General features: G+C 38.5%; 1 protein-coding gene across 1 annotated transcript in view; it reads right to left on the bottom strand.

The window, feature by feature from the left end:
• Positions 1–8101: 8101 nt before the first annotated feature.
• stm (starmaker) overlaps positions 8102–14942 on the bottom strand; it is a 17963-nt gene continuing 11122 nt past the window's right edge. The window contains exons 9-14 of the mRNA XM_055017701.1: positions 14500–14541; positions 13133–13183; positions 10342–11301; positions 9707–9751; positions 9522–9571; positions 8102–8443 (exon numbers count right to left, since the gene is read on the bottom strand). Of these exons, the coding sequence (XP_054873676.1) occupies positions 9561–9571; positions 9707–9751; positions 10342–11301; positions 13133–13183; positions 14500–14541 (1109 nt within the window). The 3' untranslated portion in view covers positions 8102–8443; positions 9522–9560. The remainder of the gene's footprint in view (positions 8444–9521; positions 9572–9706; positions 9752–10341; positions 11302–13132; positions 13184–14499; positions 14542–14942) is intronic.

Raw genomic sequence — 14942 nt, 5'->3', positions numbered from 1 at the left:
TTGCTGCGAGTCTGTTGGAGCTGCTGCACATCTGGCATCAAACATCTGCCAAATAAAACTTTTTAACGTGGCGAAAATACATAAAGTACCTGTAAAATCTGTGATCCCCCGTCTGGACAGTTTACTTCTCTGAGGGAGAAAAGAATGAACTGAATTCTCTGCTACGATGAAGCAGAATATAGCAGTGAATTTTTACAGAAACTCAAACAGACTTAAATCAAGCAGCAGCTGTGTCCAGAGAAACTAAGCAAACTGCAGGAAACATGATCAGTGTTCAGGTGAACAGTGTTAACCGTCAGCCAGTGGAGGGCACAGCTAACCTGCTAATCTACACACACACACACACACACACACACACACACACACACACACACACACACACACACACACACACACTCAGCTGATCAGGTTTCAGCTGTAATTAACTTCAACAGACAGTTATTGTTCAGCTGAAAGTCACGTCTGTGAAAACCTCCAACAATAATATGAATAATGCAGGAATATGAATGAAGGCAGCAGATTTACTAACGACACACATTCTCTAACATGTTAAACAACAGAAACGTGCTGCTGGAAACAGAACAACGGGAAACTCAGGTCTTCTGTCAGTAGATCAGTTCAAATGACGGAAACCAGAGAAATGGGAAAAAAATGGAATTTCTTTGGTTATTTATTCTGCAAAAATACAAAAAACTGGAGCCAACATGTTTCCTTAGATGTTAAAACTCTGCAGCTAATGTTGTTTCCTCATACTGTAGATGCTTTTCTATCTTGTTTCCTGTCCAGACCTTTTCCTCTCTACTCTGCTCATCATCAGTAGAAAGATGTTTCACCAGCTGAATGTATCTCCAACAACTTCCTCCTCTGTTCACTGTTTCTCAGCCATGCTGCATTTATTTTATTCATCCAGTATTTCTGATTTTCCTCTGGGTCTAAAATTGTGCAAACTGACCCAAAACGTGTCCAAAATTACTTTAAACTAGTTCAAAATATTCAAATTCAAAATTTATTCAAAATAACAATTTTTAAGTTATTACGGACAATTTGGGTCATTTTGAACGAGTTCAAATACAGTTATCAGTCTAAAAATGTCAAAAATTATTTGAAATTTATTCAAACTAGCACAAAATGTGTCCAAACTGACTCAACAGTTATCCACAATACTTCAAAAACAGTCTAAAAACAACTTGAAACTGTCTAAAAATTACTTGAAACTGATTCAAAATTACTCAAAATGTATTGAAATTTACCTTTTTTAAGTTATTACGGACAATTGGGTCATTTTTAACAAATTTTAGTCCAGTTATGAGTCTAATAATTTCCAAAATTATTTGAAATTTGTCTGAGCCATGCTGCATTTATTTATTGATCCAGTCTCTCTACCTTCAGTTCAGTCTGACATAATCGCTCACGATGTTTACATGAAGACGCCAAACAATCACAATCATGGGTTCCCTAAAATAACGTTCCTAAAATTAAACAATACAAGAACTCTTTGAGTAAAACCAGCTTTTTCTGCATTAATTTAAAGTTCTTGTGTCGAGTCGACTTAATATTTTAGTGTTTCTGTCTGACATCATTTCATCACTTCAGTCAAACTAATTATTCTGGATTAAAAATTGCACTTTGAATAAAATTAATTCATTAAATTAATGAAGATTCACAACTTAACGACTTTAGAGACTTTTATTTTTCATTCGTTCTCCTCACTTCCTTACCTCTGCCCCTCCTCACCCTCCTCCTCCCTCGTCACCTCCTTCCTTCCCTCCTCCCTCCTCACCTCCTTCCTGACTTCCTTCCTCACCTAACCCCCCTCCTCAATTCCATCCTCACCTCCTCACGTCCTCACCCACCTCACCTCCCCCCGTCCTTCCTCACCCCTTTCCTCACCTCCTTCCTCCCCTCCTCACCCTCCCTAGCCTAGAACTAAGTATAAAATTAAAACCCTGTTTGCATCAGATTCCTGTTTATTCTGCTGCAACAACAAATGTTTGTCAGAATAAAAGACTTTAGGAACATCAGGAACTTTACAGCTAGAAACCACCCAGAGTTTAATTGTTTTATGTTTTACGGGTTGATTTTAGGGTTTTAGTGTTTTAATATTTATACTTGTATAGTCTTTATGTTTTATTGATTAATTACTGTTTCACTTTGATCTTTTAATTTGTGATATTTCATTATTTTGATGTTTGTGGGTCTGTGTGTTGCGTTGCGACAATAACTGGACTGTCAGTCCTGAGTTTGTTGCTCCTGAAGATAAAAGTGGATCAGATGGAGTGAAACTCAGGAAACCCGTCGACCTTCTGCGGTTTTATCTGGCGCTGAGTTTCGTGCTGTCTGTGAGAATCGGGGCAGAAAATGAGTTTGCATCCATCTGCTGCAGGACGTCCTGAAACCGGAGGCGAGCTGGAGCCGGTCGGCCTCCGGGATCTGGTCCAGAACAGGAATTAGGGGCACTTTAAGGTATAGTCTGGTCCAGCTCGGTTCTGAATGACTGGAGCTCACCTGGACCTTTGATCCTGATGTCCGACTGAAACCAAGAGCTGTGGGAGCAGCAGGAGAGACCCAGAAACTCCAGAACCAGAACCAGATCAGATAAATATGGACTAATGTTCTAAATCATATTTTACAGACAATAACTCTGCTTTGATGGACATTTAAACACTTTATCTAACAGGCTAATAAGTGCAGGTTTAATAGTTTAACTCTGCTTTAATTAACACCTGAACATGACGCCCCCCCCCCACCTGCTCAGGTGTGTGTGTGTCTCAGGTAAAAGGTAAATCTCTTCTCACAGATATCCGCCTATCAGCTGCTTCCGTGTGAAGCTCGCCTGCACACAGTTTTATTTTACATCACTCACAGTTATAAGTCAGGCTCCACTGAGTCGCCCCTGCTGACCCCCATTAACCAATCAGGGCTCTATCTGAAACAAACGCTCTTTATCTGGCAGGAAGTCCCCTCCTCTTCTTCTTCTGTGGTGTGTGTGCGGCGGTTAACCTCCGAGGACCCGCAGGTCAGTTTTCATTCATCTTCTCACAGAAACTTCATCCTTCCATCTCAGGAGTTACTCTTCCACACCAGCAACCCGTGCAGCAGGTAACCCGACCCCTCCCCCACAACTCACCTGAAATCAGCTTCAGGTGAGCTGCCCCGAATACCTGGAAATGTCACAAGCACCGGCCTGACAGGTGAGGGTGAAAGTAATGGTTTGGGCTGCAAGAGTGAGTGAAAAATAGACAGAAAACCTGAAAGCATGTTGAAAATGTCCAGAAGAAAAACACACAAAACACAGGTGGAACATCAGGTGGAACAACAGGTGGAACAACTGGTGGAAAACAGGTGGAACAACTGGTGGAAAACAGGTGGAACAACTGGTGGAACAACTGGTAGAAAACAAGTAGACCAACAGGAGGAACAATAGGTAGAAAATAGGTGGAACAACAGGTGGAACAACTGGTGGAAAACAGGTGGAACAACTGGTAGAAAACAAGTAGACCAACAGGAGGAACAACAGGTAGAAAACCAGTGGAACAACAGGTAAAACAACAGGGAGAAAACAGGTGCAACAATAAGTGAAACAACATATGGAACAACAGGTAGAAATCAGGTGAAACAACAAGTGAAACAACAAGTGAAACAACATGTGGAACAACATGTAGAAATCATGTGGAAATGGGTTTTCAGGTTTTTGATCCGTCGGTGACGGTTTATTAAACTGCTGCAGTCTTGGTTTGATGTGCTGCTCATATCTTTTAGAACTTTAACTTTGTGTTATTGACTCTTAAATTAATATTAATGTGAGAAAATACAAATTTAGATCTGTTTTCTGTGTTCGTGGCTGAACATTTTTCTGTTTTTGTAGTTCCTATTGAGCCACTAGAGGCAGAGGTTCCCTTTCACTCGTCGATGTAAAGAGTTGAGTTTACTTGTCTCCAGGAACATGAAGCCTATATGTGTTGTTGGCAGGTTACATATATAGCCATGTTAAGTACCAACGGTTAGAAATATAACTTCATTGTTGTTGTGCTATGCCATCCCCATTCTCACCCCAACCAGTCGAGACAGACGGCTGCCTTCCCTGCGCCTGGTTCTGTTGGAGGTTTTATTTTCCTCCCTGTTAAAGTTTTTTTGTTGTTGTTCCTTCCTACCGTCGTCCAAGAAAAGTTTGGATTGTTGGGTCCTCTGTTTAAAATTCATAAAGTCTGCACCTACTATGTGAAGGTCTGTGTGATGACATGTTGTGAACTGGTGCTATATAAATTAAACAGAATTGAATTGTAACCATTAGCTGACTGATAAGTTAATGTGTGTGATTCAGAGTTTGAGGAGTTTTGTCGTTATAAAAATCTTCCCCGTCCATTTCAGACATCCAGTCTGCTTCCTGGAGGCGATTACATAATGAGCTGTGGTTACTCTGATTGGTCCACCCGTAGACGTCAAACAGATAAAGTGTGTTCAGTCTGCTGCTTCTTATAAACATATTCAAATCAGTAAAGACTGGCTGAAGGAGCAGACAGGTGAGCTCAGGTGTGATGCTGTCATCTCGTTGTAAAAGCGTTATGAAAACAATGTGGGTGGAACAAACAGCAGAATGTAGACGAGCAGCAGCTGAGAGGAAACATCGGGAATCTGATCCAACCTGTTATTTACAGTAAAAGTCATCAGGGCAGGTAGCCCCGCCCACTGCCACAGATGAAACCACAGGTGAAACCACATGTTCAATGACACGTACTGTGTGTACACAACACAACACAACGATGATGCTTTTACAGCTCTAACTATCCAGGTTTATGTAGATTTATTTGTTCGGATATCATGAGGGAGTTTCCAGGTGTCGTCATCGGTTCAGTCATGTGACTACAGGTGACACCTGAGACAGCAGAGACAGCTGACTGCACGTTCACCTGAGCTGGTTTTTGAATCTTTATTTCATTTCTAGATGAACTCTGAGTGTAACTATTAATTTTCTTTGCATGAATATTTACAACAGCTGAACCAGTAATTTAGTTTTGATGTCACAATTAAAAAGAAATAAATGAAACTACAGAATCTTCTTTGTGTTTGTGGTCTCTACTATAATTTTCTTTATAGATTAAATTGATTGTAAAATCATGATTCTCACTAATTAGTCATTGAGAGACAGAAGTAAGCTTCAATCCAAATTCTTTCCATGCAGTAAATTTTATTTCTCATTTCATGTTCCGTCTGCTAAAAGCAGACATTTTTCATTCATGTAAAAATTTGACAAAAAACAATGAAAATTGAGTGAAAATCATCAAACAAATTAGACAAAAATGAGCCAAAAAACAGCCAAAAGAGACTGAAAATGACAAAGAATGAGACAAAAAACAAAAATAGATTGAAAATGAAAAAACTGACAAAAAACAACAAAAAGAGATTGAAAAAGACAAAGCATGAGTCAAAAACAACAAGAATAGATTGAAAATGACAAAAATTGACAACAAACAACAAAAACAAACTGAAAAGGATCAGGAATAAGACAAAAAACCCAAAAAGATTTAAAATGACAAAGAATTAGACAAGAAAAAACAAAAAGATTGAAAATGCTTAAAAAAAAAAATGTCAAGAAACAACAAAAAGAGACTGAAAATGACAAAAATTAGACAACAAACAACAAAAACAGACTGAAAATGATGAGGAATGAGAGAAACAACAAAAATAGATTGAAAAAGACAAAGAATGAGACAAAAAACAACAAAAAGAGATTGAAAATGTCCAGACAAATTAGACATAAACACCATAAAGCATGGATTCATCCTGCCTTGTATCAGTGGTTCAGGCTGCTGCTGGTCTAATGCTGTGGAGGATGTTCTCTTAGTACCAACTGATCATGGTTTAAACTCCACAGCCTCCTGAGTGTTGCTGCTAACCATCTCCATCCCTTTATGACCACAGTGGACCATCTTCTGATGCTACTTCCAGCAGGATGATGCTCCATGTCACAAAGCTCAGATCATCTCAAACTGGTTTCTTGAACATGACAATGAGTTCTCTGGACTCCAACGGCCTCCACAGTCACCAGATCTCAACCCAGTAGAACCTCTGGGATGTGGTGGAACAGGAGATTAGCATCAAGGATGTTTGACTGACAAATCTGCAGCAACTGTGTGATGCTATCATGTCAATATCTCTGAAAAATCTCTGAGGAATGTTTCAAGATTGTTTTGTGTCTCTTTGTAGTAGCTGTTTTGTGTCTCTGTGGTTGTTTTGTTTCTCTTTAAGGCTGTTTTGTATCTCTTTGAGGTTGTTTTGTGTCTCATTGAGGTTGTTTTGTTTCTCTTTAAGGTTGTTTTGTGTCTCATTGAGGTTGTTTTGTTTCTCTTTAAGGTTGTTTTGTGTCTCTTTGAGGTTGTTCTGTGTCTCATTAAGCTTATTTTGTGTATCTTTGAGGTTATTTTTTTCCTCTTTAATGTTATTCTGTGTCTCATTAAACTTGTTTTGTGTCTCTTTGAAGCTGTTTTGTGTCTCTGAGATTGTTTTGTGTCTATTTGATGTTGTGTTGTGTCTCGTTGAGGTTGTTTTGTGTCTCACTGAGCTTGTTTTATGTATCTTTGAGGATGTTTTGTGTCTCTGAGATTGTTTTGTGTCTATTTGAGATTGTTCTGTGTCTCTTTGAGATTGTTTTGTGTCTCTTTGATGTTGTGTTGTCTCGCTGAGGTTGTTTTGTTCCTCTTTAAGGTTGTTTTGTGTCTCTTTGTGGTTGTTTTGTCTGTCTGTGAAGTTGTTTTGTCTCTCTCTGTGGTTGTTTTTGTTTCTTGTTGAAAGTATGACACCAAGAATTAAGGCAGTTCTGAAGGCAAAGGGAGGTCTAACGTTTTACTAGCAAGGTGTATCTAATAAAGTGGCCAGTGAGTGTGATAGTAATCAGTCAGCAAGCTGTAAATAATTCCATAAACAGCCAGATGTTTGTATTCTGTGTTATTTTACAACTCATTTCTACTTCATCATGTTGTCAGAGTTTGAACTTGGTTCTATGGCTAAAACCTGCTGAGGAACAAAGTGCTGCAGATTCTGGTTTTATATGAACTAAACTGTCCGTAGGTGTGAATGCGAGTGTGATTGTTTGTCTTTATATGTAGCCCTATGATAGACTCTTACCTGTCCAGGTGTTCTAAGTCAGCCGGGATAGACTGCAGCCCCCCGCGACCCTAATGAGAATTAGGCAGTGTATAGATGATGGAAGATCATACTCTTCAATGATCTCATTAAAATCGCATTTAAACTGGATCTTCAGTGTGAACGACACTCAGCATCTTCTGATTTGTTTCGTTTTGTATCATTCTTTTCCAGTTATTATATTTTCTGTCTGTTTTTCAGTTTGTTTTCAGAAACAAACATGACCTAAAACTGAAACAGTGGTTTGCTGCGACTGTTCCTGCACATTTCTGGTTAATCTTTGATCTGAAAAACTGGTGAGGCTGCAGCAGTGAAACTTGATGGACCGTTTCCACACAGGTCCTTGCTTCCTGGATGTAAAATTGGTGGTGATAGCGCCACCATGTGGTGAGACATGAAGTCGTGAACATGTTTTGGATCAAGTGTAGAAGCTGAAGATGTTGGCTTAGGCTCCGCCCCTTTACTCAGCCAAATTTTTTCTGCCATTTTCATTGTTTTAGTTTGATCCATAGCCAACATTTTTCATCAGAATAAACTCTGACCAGGTGTTTGGTTTCCTTCATCAGTGTTTCATGACTGGCCAACAAACTGTAGTGGGCGTGGTCAAATCCTTCCAAACTGCTGAAAACCATTCTGGAGTTAGAAATTTAACCTGACTCTCCAGATCAGACTGATATGTTTTTTTAGCACAAGGTGGCGCTATAATAAATGATCAGAAATGACTAAACCAGCTTGTTGAGGTTCTAACAGCTCCAACTAAACATTCACATTTCTACCTTTTAGTATCTTCGACGTCAGCGGCGGCTCCGTTTGGCGTCTTCGGCTTCACTGTGGGATGTTTTCTAGATTTAATGTTTTTTGTCTAACCTACCACATCAGTTCTGTTGGGTCATCTTCTGATCTGAAAATCTAGCTGCATCATCTACGTGCTCATAAAAACATTGGAATAAAGACTCTGAGGTTCTGACAGTTCAAACTTTATTAGCACTTCGTCCGTGTACAATTAGCGACTTTGTGCTCGTCCCTCGGCTCCTCTTAAAAATCAGTAAACGATGGACTGTATGTACACGTTAATGTGAAATCAGCAGCAGTTTAATGTTTCTGCAGAGCGTTAAAGGTCACATGACAGCGACGCCGGCTGGCGACTGGTGGAAGAGTTCAGGTTTATCGCTACGGCAACCAGAGGAGGAAGAGACAGACGGCCAATCAGGATGCAGGCGGGAAAACAAACAGGGTGGGGGGGTTCAGATGCATTTAGCAGGTTGTTGTCATGGCAACAGTATTCCACTGTGGACGCGTGGCTCTGTGGAAACAGGAAAACACCGTAAATCATGTCTACATGCTTCTGTTGTCAAAAATAAGAGTCATTATTTATGTGTAACAAATGACTGTTTAAATTCAGATTAAGTCATGTATAATAAATAATGTTGTAGGGTCTTAAGTGGAATATTTAAATTAATCAAGTGAATTCATATAATAAATGAAATTGTAACATTAACATTTCAATTAGTGAGAAAAATTTACATAATCCGCTCATAATATTGTCTTGACCTGAATATTTAAATAGTCAGCTTAATGTACAGAATTAATAATAGTATTTCAGGCTCCTTACCTGATTATGTAATAAATCAAGTTAATTTACATAATTAATAACATTGTTTTCAATAGAGTAAAATGTACATATTAAATTATATTGTAGACTCTTAATGTACATTATTTGAATTATTTAGATATGTTTATATAATAAATAACATTGCAAGGTTCAACTTTAATATTTCAATTAGTAAGGTATATTCATACAGACGCATTTACATAATGAAAAATATTGTAGGGTCTTAAATGGAATATTTAAATTAATCAGGTGAATCATATAATAAATTACACTGCAAAGGCTTAACGTTAAATTACTCAGGAAAATTTACGTAATCCCCTCATAATATTGTCTTTACCAGAACATTTAAAGTCAGGTAAATCTATATAATAATTAATCAGGTTCATTTGCAGAATTAATAATACTGTTTTGAATACAGTAAAATGTGCACATTATATTCTACGGTCGGCTCTTAACGTATAATATTATTTCTATACATTTATATAATAAATAATATTGCAAGGTGCTAATTTTGATATTAAAGGAATATTTGAAATGCATGTGTATATAATAACTAATATTTAAATTGGACAGGACATTTACATAAAACTAGTATTGAAATTATTCCAATAAATGAATATAAATAACACTGTAGTTTCTGAACCATGATATGTAAAATGGTTAATTGGTAAAACTATGGTGTTAATCTTTGGCTCCGTGCCTGTTGTTTTAGAAGTTCTGTGTAATTAATAACTATATTAAATAAAGTGTGATCAGTGTGAGGTGATACCTGAAGTCTTCGAGCTTCCACAGTTCACACGATAAGCATCTAATTCGAAGCTATAAGAAGAAAACAGACTTAAACAGAGTCCGAAATCATCAGGAAACAGCAGGAAACACTGTCTGTCTGTCAGAGGTTTAATGTAATTGGCTGTGAAATGTGATTGTGAAATGTGATTGGCTAATGACCGTTACCCTGTGTGGTGTCATCAAGCTGGTCCGGTTTGTCAGACGCTGTCGCTGCAACAGAAAACAAACCGTAAATGTGAGCCTCTGTCAGAGGTTTTGTGACTGTTGAGCTTTAAATAAATGAATTAAATTTATCTCACATGTGAACGTCCAGATTATTGGCTTTTTATCATTTCTCTGGCAGATCACTTTTAAATTATTCATCTGGATCATTAATCTTTCAGCTTAAACTCTTGTTCATGCCAACCTCCAGAGAACCTTTTCAGTTCTTCTCTTTGTCAGTCCTTCAATGTCTCTTTGAGGTTGTTTTGTGTCTCTTTGTGGTTGTTTTGTGTCTCATTGAGGTTATTTTGAGTCTCTTTGTAGTTGTTTTGTATCTCTTTGTGGTTGTTTTGTGTCTCTTTGTGGTTGTTTTGTGTCTCTTTGTGGTTGTTTTGCATCTTTGTGATTGTTTTGTGTCTCTTTGAGGCTGTTTTGTATGTCTTTGAGGATGTTTTGTGTGTCTTTGTAGTTGTTTTGTATCTCTTTGTGGTTGTTTTGTATCTTTGTGGTTGTTTTGTGTCCCTTTGAGGTTGCTTTTCTGTACACATTGATCTGTGTTGTGTCCTGTCAGTCATCAGTTTAATAAATCAGCAATTTACCTTCAGTGGAGTCTTCAGGGTTTGGAACCATCGCCACCTCCTCTAGCTCCTTGTCCTCCTCCTCTGTGTCCTCATCTTCGTCCTCGTCCGGCTCCTTGTTCTCGTCTGACTCCTTCTCCTCCTCCTCTGACTCCTTCTCCTCCTTCTCATCCTCCTGTTTTTCTTCCTCATCTTCTGCTTCGTTCTCCTCCTCTGAGACGGACTCCGAAGTGTCATTGTTCTCATCACTGACATTCTCACTACTTTCATCTCCTTTAGTTTGACTTTCATCATCAGCTGTGATTTCAACCTCTACGTTATCTTCTGTGGCCTGCTCTGAGCTCTCCTCATCTTTATTGCTTTCTTTATCTCCTTCCTTATTTTCATCACTCTTCACATCCTTGTCTGACTCCTCAGTATCCTCTCCATCCTGAACCTGACTTGCATCTTCGCTTGCCTCTACATCAACTATCACCTCCTCCTCTGACTTCTCCCCCTGCTGCCCCTCCTGCCCTGTCTGCTCCTCTGTATCCTCCTCTACCTCAGCTCCTTCGACACCCTCCACTGTCTCATTCTCTTCACTATTAATGCTGTCGACTTTTCCTTCTGTACTGTCATCACTGTTGTTTTTGGCGTCACCATCAGTGCCGTCATCAGAACCATCATCGCTGCCGTCATCAGGGCCGTCATCAGGACTGTCATCGCTGCCGTCATCAGGGCTCTCATCAGGACCGTCATCAGGACTGTCATCGCTGCCGTCATTGGTGCCGTCATCAGGACCGTCATTGGTGCCGTCATCAGGACCGTCATCGGTGATGTCATCAGGGCCATCATTAGGGCTGTCATCGGTGTCTTTGCCTTCATTGATCTCCACATCATCAGTGCCGTTGTCTTCGCTGCTGTCGGTTCCTTCGTCCTCATCAGCTTTGTTGCTGCTGTCGTTGTCTTTGGCGTCTTTTTCTTCATCAGCCTCTTCAATGTCTGCAGATTGAAGATGTGGCATCATTAATCCATCTGTCGTGATTCTGAATGTAAATACAGCAGCAGAAGTTCAGATTCATTTAAGGATTTTACTTTGTAGGACACAACTGAAGACCTCAAAACTGTGAAAACACATGCATGAACTTATCTGGTGAACAGAAAGAAGGAGAAACACCTCCAACGCCTTCAACACCAACACATTCAACACTTTCAACACCTTTGACACCCTCGATACCTCCAACACCTTTGACATTTCCGACACTTTGGACATCTCTGACACCTTCGACACCTCCAGCACCTCCAACACCGTCAATACCTCCGACACCTTCCACATCTCTGACACCTTCAACACATTTGACATCTGCAACACCCCCAACACCTTCAGCATCTCCAACACCTCCAACCCCTCCAACACGCCTGAAACCCTCGACACCACCAACAACTCCAACACCTTCAACACCTCAGACACCTCCAACACCTCCAACAATGTCAAAACCTCCAACACCTCCGATACCTTCGACATCTCTGACACTTCTGACATCTCTGACACCTTCAACACCTTCGACATCTTCAACACTTCCAACACCGCTGACACCTACAACACCTCCAACAACGTCAAAACCTCCGATACCACTGACACCACTGACACCATTGACACCTCCAACACCCTCAGTACCTCAGACACCTTTGACATCTCAGACCTTTCTCACATCTCTGACACCTTCACCTTTCATGTCTTTTTCTCATCATTATGTGGTTGTTTTGTTCTTGTTTTGGTTTGATTTTCTCACAGTTTCTCATTCCATAGTTACATTTGTGTAACTTCAGTGTCTCCAGTTTGTTCTACACAGTAAAATTAAAGGAGAACCCCTGAATGAGAGGATCTGTATGAGTTATCAGGGTTGCTCTGTTCTCGTCTGGTTCTTTTCATTGTGTCAGCTGGATGTACATTCAATGTATTTACCAATGTCACTGGCCTTCTCTGTAGACTCTCTGTTGCAGACACAAAACATCAGAACAACGCTTTAACAACACTGAAGGAATGCAGCAGATCAGTCAGTGTGAATTAAACAAATATTAGAGAGATAAGCAGCATTTGTGGAGACAAACATGTTGTATGAACATGGAGGTTAATCAACCAGTCAATAAATAAATATCATCACTATTGTACTGCTGCATCACCGACTTCATGTCAGACTGACAAAACAATAACAAGAAATGCACAAAATTACTCCGAGACCCAAAAAAGAGACAAAGACACAGAAAAAACAGAAAGAGACAAAAGAAAAAGAGACATAAAACAAACACAAATAGATGTTGGGTCAGTGCAAACACCGAAAAAACACATTTTTCAGCAAAAAAACTGCTAGATACAAAATGACTGAAAAGAGATGCAAAACAACCAGAAAGAGATGCAAACCAATACTAAATAACTGCAACATTATTGACATAAGATGCAAAATGAAAACAAATACATGTAAAACTGATGCAAAATGACCACAAAGACACAAAATTACTCAAAGCAAATAGAAAAGCACAAACAAATAAACACAAATAGAGGAAGATTGAGTACAAACATTAAAACACACAAACCAAAAAACAGAGGTGCAGAATGAAAGCAAAAAAATGCAAAATGTTCAAAAAAGACACACAAAATGACTAGTATGGAATTAAAGTGATTCTCACAAACAGGAGACACAACAACAATTGAAACACAACAACGTTCGAAAACAAACACAGATGCCACAAACTAACTGGTGTCAGAGAAGTCGGTGGTGTTTCTGGATCCATGGAAAACACCAAAACCACAGATGTGAAACCTTTATCTCACCTTCAAGGCTGCTGATGTCGGCGCTGTCTATGCTGGGGTCTTCTGAACCAGCTTTTTAAAAAATCACATTATTTGGAATTAAACGATGCAAACATAAAACACAGACATAGAAGCAGAATGAAGTAAAACTCTAAGCAGCTGTGGAAACACTGCCTGCAGTTCAACTGAAAGCTTTCACTGTCATGGAGAATCATTTGTAACGAAGAGGGGAAAGTTTTTTTTAATAAACTGAATTTAATCAAGCATGATGATTTGACTTTGACTTCACCATAGAACTACAAATCATTCGTGACACTTTCATGAACATCTGAAAACTGAAAATCTGATGATTCTTTCTGTTCAGCCCTCCTGTTGTCCTCATTTACGGGCACCAAAAAAATATTATTCCCTTGTCTGAAAAAAAACCCCAAAAATTCAGAAAAAAAATCCCCAAATTTATAAAAATTTGCAAAATCTTCAGGAAGAAAATGTTTAAAATTCCTTAAAACTTTCCCTTAAAAGTTTTATTTTTAAAAAAAAATCCCCAAATTTGGTGAGAACTAAAACATTTTTAAAAAATAAAAAATAAAATAAAATTGTAAATATTTTCAAAAAATGAATAAAAATCTTCCAAAAAAATCCTAAAAATATCTAAAGTAATTACATATATACCAGTAGAAGTTCTATTATTTTCTTTAAGAACATTCACAAAAAAATCAACCAAAATCCAGTGAAATTCATTGGATTTTGTTTGATTTTTTTTCTGAATGTTTTTAAAGAAACATTTTTTTTTAACATTTCTTTTTTTTCCACCAAAAAATGTTCAAATATTCCCAAAAATGTTGAAAACGTGGAAGTTTTCACTGTGAAAATGTATTTTTTTTCCACATTTTCAAACTTTAAAACTGGTCAATTTGACCCGCAGGACAACAAGAGGGTTAAATGATTTCCAGCTGATAAATTGATTCAGATTCACAGATGTTTTAAAAGACAACATGCCTTCTAAACCTGCACACCTGGTCTGGATTTCAGAGTTAATAAAGCATTCAGATGTGGAAGCTGAAGGTTTTAATGTATTTCTGGTTGCTATATTCACTGTTGTTTGATTTACAGCCAGTGTGTTGTGATGGCAGCAGAAATGTTAAAACAAGCCAGTTTTAAAACAACAACAACAACAAATAAACAAACAAATAAAAACAACAACAGTTTTTAAAACAAACCCTAAAAACAAGCCAGTTTCCAGTCAGAAGATGTGTCTAATTGTGGTCATTTTATTTCTGTCCTTGCTCTTTTTGTGAGTCTCGCCAGTCATTTTGTGTATCAGTAAGCATCTATTGCAGCACATTCAGAAACTCCAAACACTGACACAAATGAAATCTTTATCTCACCTCCAGCGCTGCTGCTGTCTGCGTCTGAGGGCTCTGAAGCAGCTTTAAAAAATGACAGTGTAGAATTAAACTACTTACAGAGAGCAAGTCAAAGTAGCACTAATCAGGGCTGCAACTATAAAATAACACATAGAACCACTACTCAGGGCTGCAGTTCTAAAGTAAGACATACTCTCGCTAATTAGGGCTGCACTGGCCTTCTTCTCAGACCAAGACTTTCTATCTTCTAACTTTTTCACTGAGGTTATTTTTTAAATGTGAATATGTGTGAATTCTCAGCAGTCATTTTTAACTCCTGTATTTAGTGACTTTGTCTCGTTCTGTTGTGTGACAACAGAAACATCTGTCAGTGAGAACAGCTAACAGCTTTATTGTAGTTTAGCTGTTTTAACATGCAGTTTAATGAGCACAGAGAGCAGGAGAGAAGCTAACAGATGGAAACA

Source organism: Amphiprion ocellaris, chromosome 15 (genome assembly GCF_022539595.1).
Source record: "Amphiprion ocellaris isolate individual 3 ecotype Okinawa chromosome 15, ASM2253959v1, whole genome shotgun sequence".
NCBI lineage: Eukaryota > Metazoa > Chordata > Actinopteri > Pomacentridae > Amphiprion > Amphiprion ocellaris.
This window is presented reverse-complemented; position numbering and strand designations above follow the sequence as displayed.